The sequence below is a fragment of the Triticum aestivum genome, chromosome 3B, assembly GCF_018294505.1.
Source record: "Triticum aestivum cultivar Chinese Spring chromosome 3B, IWGSC CS RefSeq v2.1, whole genome shotgun sequence".
Taxonomy (NCBI): Eukaryota; Viridiplantae; Streptophyta; class Magnoliopsida; order Poales; family Poaceae; genus Triticum; species Triticum aestivum.
The window spans coordinates 531,916,171-531,925,998 of NC_057801.1; the positions used below are offsets into that span (position 1 = coordinate 531,916,171).

At 56.3% G+C, this 9,828-nt stretch overlaps 1 protein-coding gene across 1 annotated transcript; it reads right to left on the reverse strand.

Annotated features, from left to right (window-relative positions):
• Nucleotides 1-6,589: 6,589 nt before the first annotated feature.
• On the reverse strand, nucleotides 6,590-9,529 carry LOC123065654 (RGG repeats nuclear RNA binding protein A). Its single transcript, XM_044488895.1, has 5 exons — nucleotides 9,190-9,529; nucleotides 8,355-9,010; nucleotides 7,991-8,229; nucleotides 7,694-7,900; nucleotides 6,590-7,468 (listed from the first exon to the last, which is right to left on the reverse strand). The coding sequence occupies exons 4-5, from the start codon at nucleotides 7,871-7,873 to the stop codon at nucleotides 7,157-7,159; spliced, it is 492 nt and encodes a 163-aa protein (XP_044344830.1). The 5' UTR covers nucleotides 7,874-7,900; nucleotides 7,991-8,229; nucleotides 8,355-9,010; nucleotides 9,190-9,529; the 3' UTR covers nucleotides 6,590-7,156.
• Between the last annotated feature and the right edge of the window lie 299 nt (nucleotides 9,530-9,828).

Genomic DNA, 9,828 nt, shown 5'->3' on the forward strand with positions numbered 1-9,828 from the left:
AAGAAACAGAAACTGACTATGGAAATCTATGCCTCACAAGTATGAAACAATAGAGGACCTACAGTTAGCATCATGTAGTTCATCGTTTTTGGAACTTATCTATAGAAATAAATTTGCTTGATTTTTTTTTGTTATTGTGTTATGACCGGCGTCACTTATAGCCGGAGGAGGCCCAATGGGCCCAAGTTATTTTATTTTTAGCAGCGAGGTTACATAAACAGTTGTAAGACTCCCGTTTGGAATTAAGCAATAAGACATAATCTATTGCCCGGTTCCCAGAGGAGCCGGAACCCTAACCTAGCTGCCGCCTCTCCCATCGCCGCCGCCTTCCCCTCCGTGCGAGACGGCGCCCACACGCCGGCCGCCGTGGTCACGAGCTCGTCCACCTCCCTCCTTCCCCTACAATCTCCCGCCAAGACTCGGTAGAGCCCTAGCTCCTACCAATTTGGTATCAGGTAGCTCGGTTGCGATCATGTCTTCGCCGCTGCCGGCCTCCACCACCGCCCTGCTAGTCGCCCCGAACAGCGCCCCTCCACCGCTGGTGCCGGTTACCTCCGCCGCCCCGGTTGCCGCTGTCTTCACCCCGGAGGAAGTCACCGGCGCACTCCGCGATCTCGCCACCGCGGTCCAGGGGATCCGCCTCTACCTGGCCGGCCCCTACGGGCTGCCGCAGCGCCACCAACCGCCGCCACCGGGCCGCTGCTCCTGCCATGGCAGCCGCTCCACCCGGCGGCCTCCGCCATGATCGTCGGGCCGCTACAGCCCCAGCAACAGCTGCCGCCGGCCCCCACCACCACCCCGCCCTGGTTGCCGTGGCCGGCGCAGCCCCTGGCAGGCCCCACTGCGCCCGTCGCCCCGCTGCAGCAGCAGCAGCAGCTCCAGACGCCACCGCCGACCAGCTCCGGGCCGGCTACGACCGCGCCGGCGGGAGTCCCGATCCACCAAGTCAGGTTTCCGCCCTCGCCATCACTCCTACCGGCCTGGTTGTCCGGGTCGTCGCCGCAGCCGGTCTACACGATGACCTCGGAACCCACCCTACAGTACGGCGGGTCCTCCAGCGCCGCCGGCCCCTACGCTGGCCTCGACGAGCAGTCGTTCCATGGGGGGGGCCTGTGTCCACCGAACCGGCGCCGCCCCCCTCGCTACTCCGCACCGACGCGCCGTACTCCCACAGCGGTCATACTCATACACCGCCGCGTTTCGCCAAGCTCGACTTCGCCACTTACGACGGCACCGAGGATCCCCTCAACTGGCTGAATCAATGTGAGCAGTTTTTCTGGGGGCAACGTACACTCGCGTTGGACCGCACCTAGCTCGCCTCATATCACCTTCGGGGCGCCGCACAGACATGGTATTACGCCCTCGAGCAGGACGAGGGCGGCATGCCCCCATGGGAGCGATTTCGCGAGCTCTGCCTCCTTCACTTCGGGCCGCCAATGCGCGGGAGCCGGCTGGCGGAGCTATGCCGCCTCCCCTTCACCTTCACGATGCAGGACTTCGCCGACCGTTTCCAGGCCCTGGCGTGCCACGCGCCCGGCGTGACGGCTCGTCAGCGGGCCGTGCTCTTCATCGGCGGTCTACCGGATCATATCCATGTGGACGTGGAGCTTCGGGGACCCCAGGACCTCCAGACGGCGATGTACTACACCCGCGCCTTCGAGCGTCGCACGCAGGCCTTGCAGCAGGCGGCACCGTCTCGGTGGGGGCCGCCAGCCAGCTAGGCCGCCCCCGACACCACCTGTGTCGGGCCGCCCACCTCCGGCCGCTCCAACGACTACCATTCCGGTCGCGACGCGGCCCTTCCGCCGGCTTAACCCGGCCGAGCAGCTCGAGCGCCGCTGCCAGGGGCTTTGCTATAACTGCGATGAACCCTACGTGTCGGGCCATGTATGCCCGCGACTCTTCTACTTGGAGGCAACTGACTACGTCGAGGAGGACACGGCCGCCGAGGGGCTCGGTGACTTGGCCGCCCCAGTTGCTACGGAGGTCGCACCGACGGCCGCTCCGGCAACGGCTCTGGTGGTCTCCCTCCATGCACTCGCGGGCATCCGAGACAAGCGGACTATGCTCTTGCCGGTGATGATCTACGGCGAGCGCCTGGTGGCCCTCCTGGATACGGGCTCCACGCATAACTTCCTGCCCGAGGCGATCATGCGCCGCTTAGCGCTACAGCCGACGGGAGGGGAGCAACTCCGGGTAACCGTGGCTAACGGCGACCGACTCTGCTGCCACGGGTTGGTGCGAAACGTGCCCATCACCATCGGCGACGAGCACTTCACCATCACATGCGCCGGCATCGACTTGGGCTGCTTCGACTTCATCCTCGGTGTCGACTTCTTGCGGACCCTCGGTCCCATCCTATGGGACTTCGACGCCCTGATGATGACCTTCTGGCGCCAGGGGTACCGCGTCCAGTGGGTGGCGCCTCACCGGCAGCGCCGCAGATGCAGCTGGCCGCGACTGCTGCAGGGCCCGAGCACCCTTTGTTGGATCACCTTCTACAACAGCACCGCGACCTCTTCGACGAGCCTCAGGGTCTTCCGCCAGCCCGGGTGTATGATCACCGCATTCATCTCCTGCCAGGCACGGCGCCGGTGGCGGTGCGCCCCTACCGCTACCCCCAGCTGCAGAAGGACGAGCTGGAGCGGCAGTGCACGCTCATGCTCGCCTTGGGCATCATCCGAATCTCTACTTCGCCGTTTTCGGCGCCGGTCCTCCTCGTCCGTAAGTCGGACGACACATGGCGCTTCTGCATCGGCTACCGTGCCCTTAACGCCCAAACGCTCAAGGACAAATTTCCTATTCCGGTCGTCGACGAGCTCCTGGACAAGCTACATGGGGCGCGCTTCTTCACCAAGCTCGACCTCCGTTCGGGCTACCACCAGGTGCGGATGCACCCAGACGATGTCGCAAAAACGGCGTTTCGGACTCATCACGGCCACTTCGAGTTCTTGGTGATGCTTTTTGGCCTCTCCAATGCCCCGGCGTCCTTCCTGGCCTTCATGAACGACATCCTCCGCCCCTACTTGCGTCGGTTTGTGCTTGTTTTCTTTGATGACATTCTTATCTACAGCGCCTCGTGGGCGGAGCACCTTCAGCACGTTGCCATCGTCTTCAACGAGCTTCGAGCGCACCATCTTCATCTTAAGCGCTCAAAGTGCTCATTCGGCACGCATTCAGTCGCCTACCTCGGCCACGTCATCTCGGCCGAGGATGACGCTATGGACGCCGACAAGGTGGCGGCCGTGGCGGACTGGCCGACGCCGCACTCACCGCGGGCTCTCCGCGGCTTCTTGGGCCTCGCCGGGTACTACCGGAAATTTATCCGGGAGTTCGGCTCATCGCGTCTCCGCTCACACGCCTGTTGCGACGCGACGCCTTCGCCTAGGATGCGGAGGCCACTGAGGCGTTCGAGGCCCTCAAGAGGGCCCTCATGACGGGTCCCGTCCTCTAGATGCCCAACTTCGACCGTCCGTTCATGGTGGACTGCGATGCCTCCAGTGTGGGGTTCAGCATCGTCCTCCATCAGGGCGACGGGCCGCTTGCATTCTTCAGCAGGCCCTTCGCCGCGCGCCATCATAAGCTCGCGGCCTATGAGCGGGAGCTCATTGGCTTGGTGCAGGCCATGCGCCAATGGCGGCCATACCTTTGGGGGCGGTCGTTCCGTATTCGCACGGATCACTACAGCCTCAAGTTCTTACTGGACCAGTGGCTCTCGACTGTGCCGCAGCACCAGTGGATAAGTAAGCTCTTTGGCTTCGACTTCACCGTCGAGTATCGTTCGGGCCATCTTAACACCATAGCCGACGCCTTGTCCCACCCCGACGCCGACCATGACGCGGACGCCGGCACCACCAACGGGGCGGCCCTCTGCATCCGCTCGGGGCCCTCCTTTTCCCTCATAGACGACATCCACAGGGCCAGCGTAGAGGCGCCGGACACTTAGCTCCTTCCGCAGCGTCTCGATGACAGCGACTTGGAGGAGCCGTGGCATTTGGCGGATGGCTTACTCCTGCATGGGGCCGCCTCTTCGTGCCGGATCACGGCAACCTTCGTCACCCGGTTCTACTGCTGGCACACTCGGCCGGCCACGAGGGCGTGGAGAAGACCCTCCACCGTCTCCACGCCGATTTCTACCTTCCCGGCGATCGGGCCCTGGTCCGAGACTGGGTAAGGTCTTGTCTTACGTGCCAGCGTAACAAGACGGAGACACAGCGGCCGGCTGGGCTGCTACAGCCCTTGGAGGTGCCCTCTCAGGTCTGGGCCGATATCTCTATGGACTTCATCGAGGGCCTCCCCAAGGTGGGCGGCAAGTCCGTCATCCTCACGGTGGTCGACCGCTCCTCACGGTGGACGATATCCCTACACTGCCACCTCCGTGGCCCGTGCTTTCTTCGACGGCATCGTCCGCCTACATGGGTTTCCCTCTTCGATCGTCAGCGACCGGGACCCAGTGTTCATGGGGCATGTCTGGCGCGATCTCTTCCGGATGGCGGGCGTGAAGCTCTGCCTCAGCACGGCCTTCCATCCTCAGATGGACGGCCAATCCGAGGTGGTCAACAAGGTGATTGCCATGTATTTGCGTTGTGTGACAGGTGGTCGTCCTCGTGCTTGGGTGGACTGGCTAGCATGGGCGGAGTGCTGCTACAACACGTCTTATCACTCCGCCCTGCGCGCTACGCCATTCAAGGTGGTCTATGGCCGACCGCCCCCGCCCATCCTGTCGGTTGACCCGGAGACGGCTAGGACGAAGGCGGCAGGCGACCTTCTTCACAGCCGGGACGAGATGCTTGCGGATGTGCAGCAACGCCTTGTTCAGGCCCAGCAGTTGGCCAAGCACTACTACGACGGCCACCACTGCGAGGCGGGGTTCGCGGCGGGCGACTGGGTGTGGTTGCGTCTTCTTCACCACTCTACGCAGTCCCTTGACCCGCGCGCGAAGCGTAAGCTGGGTCCTCGCTACGCTGGGCCATTTGCCGTGCTGGAGCGCATCGGCAAGGTGGCCTACCGCCTTCAGCTTCCGGCCGGTGCTCGCATCCACGACGTCTTTCATGTGGGGCTGTTGAAGCCCTTCCGTGGGGATCCGCCGGCGGCCACGCCGGCACTTCCTCCGACTTCCGACGGCTGTTTCCTTTCCGGACCGGCGAAGGTGTTGCAGGTCCAGCTGCGTCGCGGGGTGTGGTACTTGTTGATCCAGTGGGAAGGCCTGTCGGAGGAGGACGCAACTTGGGAGCAACGTGACGAGTTCCGCCATCACTATCCAGACTTCCAGCTCGAGGACGAGTTGTTTGCGCAGGCGGGGAGAGATGTTATGACCGGCGTCACTTATAGCCGGAGGAGGCCCAATGCGCGCGTCTAGTTAGGGGCTTAGCCCAATTTATTTTATTTTTAGCAGCGAGGTTATATAAACAGTTGTAAGACTCCCGTTTGGAATTAAGCAATAAGACATAATCTATTGCCCGGCTCCCAGAGGAGCCGGAACCCTAACCTAGCCGCCGCTTCTCCCATCGCCGCCGCCTTCCCCTCCGTGCGAGACGGCGCCCACACGCCGGCCGCCGCGGTCACGAGCTCGTCCACCTCCCTCCTTCCCCTACAATCTCCGGCCAAGACCCGGTAGAACCCTAGCTCCTACCATATTGTTCTTAGTATCGCTCCTACCATATTGTTCTTAGTATCTCTGGAGTGCGTATCCATCAAAATTAGCTTTACAAGTGAGAATTGGATCAGGTTGCCTGTGTTCCACAAAACAGTGATAGCAAAAACAGCAGAGTTCAGACTAATGAGCATCTTTGGCATGCCATGGACAATTGTCAAACTACTAGCATGTAAATCAGAAATAACTTCCAGCTTAAGTCTGGAAGTGTACTTGTCGTACACCCAGCAAAAAAATAGAGCAGTTTAAACAGCCTGCAGAAGTGCACGAGCAACTGATTATGTAGAAGATGTCAATGTTTATAACAGCCAAGTTTATGCACGGCCGTGAAATGGCATCAGGGAGATATAATATATGTGAGCGTTACAAACTAGTAACAATGTACTGAGAACTTGCGTACAGAAGAACATTACAGAATTAGAGAATGTCATGGATGGTTTGTGAACATCTTTTCTGCTGTCTTAATTCATGTAGTGCAGCTTACCTACTGTGTTATGTGAATTAGAGAATGCAATGATAAAATTTAGCCTATAGGGACTAAATGTCTTTACGGCATTGTTCTTTGGCTCAGAGTTTTCACATGTTAGCACTTGTTAAGTATTTGTAACTGAACATAGTGGATGCGATGGAAAGGATAATAGTACTGCAGTAGTGCCACAAAATGTCGAGAACAAAAAATTGCAGGGTTTAGACTAAAGAACATCCTTTGGTGTGCCATGAATAATTATCAAACCACACATGCATAAAGAGTAACTTCTAGTTCTAGCTTAAGTGTACCTGTCATGCAGAACCTGATCCTGAAAACATTTTTTCCTTCAGAGGGCATGATGATAAAGTCTTGATTTTGCCAAAAATCTTCTGCTTCCTATTGCAATTTCAACGACAACAAAACCATATCACAGCCCACACTTCATCAGAAACAAAACAATTGACAAGTAAACTAACACCAAAGCTTATAATAAACCCAGGGCAACACATGATACCACGTAGTAGCTCTGTTACAAAACTGTCTCCTCTTCTTTCCTCTAAACTCTCCTCTCCCTCTTAATAATAAGAAAGAAACAAAGACCTATCTAGGCCTGGGACTGCGCCTGAGATGCGCCACCTAGAGCTGGGAAGTCGGCCTCTGTGATCACCACTTTATCCTCCTCCTTTGGCTTGGGAGCTTGCCTCTGCCGGTAGTTGCCGCCCTGGTGGTATCCGCCATTGCCCCGCCCACTGTTGTAGTACCCACCCCGGTAACCATTGTAGCCATCCTGGTGCTGCTGGTAACCGTTGCCCCGGCCACCATTGTACCGGCCTTGCTCCTGGCGGTTGCCATTGTAGGCATCCCTGCGCTCCTGGTAACCACCATTGCCCCGGCCACCACCATTGTACCTGCCTTGCTCCCGGCGGTCGCCATTGCAGGCATCCCTGCGCTCCTGGTAGTACCCACCCTGCTGATCCCAGCGCTCGCCATTGTACCCATCCTGGCGCTCCTGGTACCTGCCGCTGCCCCTGCCGCTATTGTACCCACCTTGCTGGTAAGTGGTAGCCGCCTTGCCGGTGCTCGCCATTGTAACCCTCAACCCTCCTTGGGGCGCCACTGTCGTTAGCGTTGGCCTTGGCCTCGGCGTTGTGGAACACGAAGGAGTTATGGCCGCGGCCAGCTTTGTAGACCCGGCACTCAGAGCTGCTGTCACGGCTGCTGCAGCCATTGTAAGCACCGTTGCCACGGCCTCCCCTGTAGCCGCCATTTTGAGGGCGCCTCGATGGGGTAGGAGGCACGTACTCTGAACCATCCTCTGGCTTCAGGTACTCCTGGATGCTGATAGCCTGCAGCAAAAAGCAGCAGTAAGGATCACACTGTCACTAACAAGCACAATACAAATTAAACAGCACTGAAGTAGTGATCGTACATTCTAAGGACATGCCTAGATTTCAGAAGATGGTTTAGTAAGGTAAAACATGCCCCTTTCATATCTCAGCATCAAAATTCAAAATGCATATTGTTGGAAGACTAAAAAGTTGTAAAAAGAAAAGATAAGTTAATTTCACTACCTTGCGAGGCTTGGCTTCCTTTGCAGCAGCCTCCTTTGCCTTGCGAACATTTTCCGCCTTCAATTTAGCATCATCCTCAATCTTCTTCTTCTCTAAGAGCTGGAGACCCTCAAAATCTACAGCAGCAGCCCTCCTCTCCTCAGGTTTAGAGGCCTCCTGGGACTTCTTCCTTTCTTGCATCTTCTCATATTCTTCAAGGGCAATCACCTGCTCCAAATTAGCACATCACTAAAAAGCTTGAAAAACAGAGCAAAGGGTCTGTACGTGAGGCAAGTATCCGCAAGTGTAGAAAAGTACAATTTTCTCTTGTTCAATGGGAGCCTCCTGCTCTTCCTGAGCAGTCTCATTAGGAGCATCCCCATCAGAGTCTTCCTTCTTAGGCTTTTGCTTCTTCAGCTCCCTCTTGACAGAGCCACTGAGACACTTGGTCTTATTGGTCTTATCCTTCTTCTAGGCTCCCTCATTATCGGCACCTTCTCCCTCTGGCTTCTTTTCGGCACCCTCTCCCTCTTCTTAGAATCATCTTTTTGCACAACCTTGCATCAGTTTCAAACATCAATGAGGTTAACTTGAAGGATAATGGTTACATTTCACAACAAAGCAAGGAAAACTTGTACAATAACCAACAGAAAATAAAAGGTCAAGGCTCGGTGGAAGATACCCTGTAGACTTGTCAGATTCAGAGGCAGGGACGGCTTCAACAACATTCTGAGCAGGGGCTTCCACCTGCTTTTCCTCAGCAGCAGGCTCCACCTTCCCTTCAGACTTCTGATCAACATCAGAAGCAGACACAGAGGATGGCTTACTCTTAGGCCTGTACTGCAGGTTCTCCCTCCTGTACTGCCTGTCATCCCTGCCGCTGCCATTGCGGTGGCAGAGATCCTCAGAGAGCGGAAAATACCTCTGTCAAACCCTTGAGTCAATCACTCACAATAAATCCAAAAAAGAAACAAAGATGAAGTCTGAAAAGACCCAACATTTACTAGCTCAATTCCATTCGCAAAAAGAACGCAGAGAGGTTCCCCTATTGCAGAAATAAGCACCGGATGGAAGAAAAGGAAACTAAAGGAACATCTAATAGAAAATGCCATCTTTTATGGGCATCAATGATTACAGTATAGTGGCATATGTGCAGTAAAATCTGCATTTTTTGTTCTAGTATATGGCTTCCTAAGCCAATTTTGCTAAAACTCTACGTGAGTTCAGCAAAGTCCTACGGGACAGGGCTAATATAAAACCTAAAGTACTCATGCAGTCGGTCCTCTGGAACTCTTCCACTCCGGTGTTGGGTCGATCCTCCTCGTTGACGCGCCAGCACTGCATAAGAATCATGGAAAGAAAATGTTAGGAGAGAGAATTGCGGGATCGAAGCTACAAGAAGTGGGGATTTCGCTCGAGCAGGAACCCTAGTTGAGACCCCCAAAGAAAGAAAGAAAGAAAGAAAGAAAGAAAGAAAGAGGAAGAAAGCGGTGGATTGGGGGGGTGGGGGGACTCACCACTAGTTCTTCCGAAGCTTGATATGCGCATGGCGGCGACCTTTCTTTGCTTGCTCACCGGCAATCCGCTCCTCCGTCTGGCGCTGCAGCATCTCGAATCGCCTCTCCCGGCAGCGCGACGCGTGCTCGAAGATGAGGGCGACGGTGACCCCGCTCTCCTCCCAGCCGCAGAGGGGGCAGCGTCCCGTCGTCGTCCACCCCGAATCGCTCGGCCAAGGGGCCGCGGTCGAGGAGGAAGACGCCCTCTCCATCGATCCTGCTCCTGCGGTCGAGATCTAGCGACAGGATGTTTTGCGCGCAAGCCCTCTTTCTGTTTCTCGGGGGCTCTCGGGGGTAGAATGCAGATTACGCGATTCTAAGGGGCCTCCCTTTTATAGCCCAACGTACGTTTTCTTCCAGGTCGGCTTTTCCCTGGTTGAGAAAAAAAAATGTAACGGGGTTTCTTCTGTATTTGTTTTCTACTCCCTCCACACCAAAATATAAAAAATTGGCTAAAAATATAGCCTGCATCAGCATATAATACGTGTTCAAGCCACACTTTTGACTGTATAAGATCTTGTTCATATAGGCAGTCGGTGATCCATAGTAGACCCTGTGTAGTAGGAAGAAAAATTGGGGTCGTACTATTTAGACGGATGC

Excerpts from the sequence above, each read along its gene's own strand:
- LOC123065654 (XM_044488895.1), bottom strand. The coding sequence starts at position 7,873 with ATGCAAGAAAGGAAGAAGTCCCAGGAGGCCTCTAAACCTGAGGAGAGG. Across the intron at positions 7,469-7,693 it reads AGGAAGCCAAGCCTCGCAAG|GCTATCAGCATCCAGGAGTA; the intron begins GTAGTGAAATTA and ends TTTTTGCTGCAG.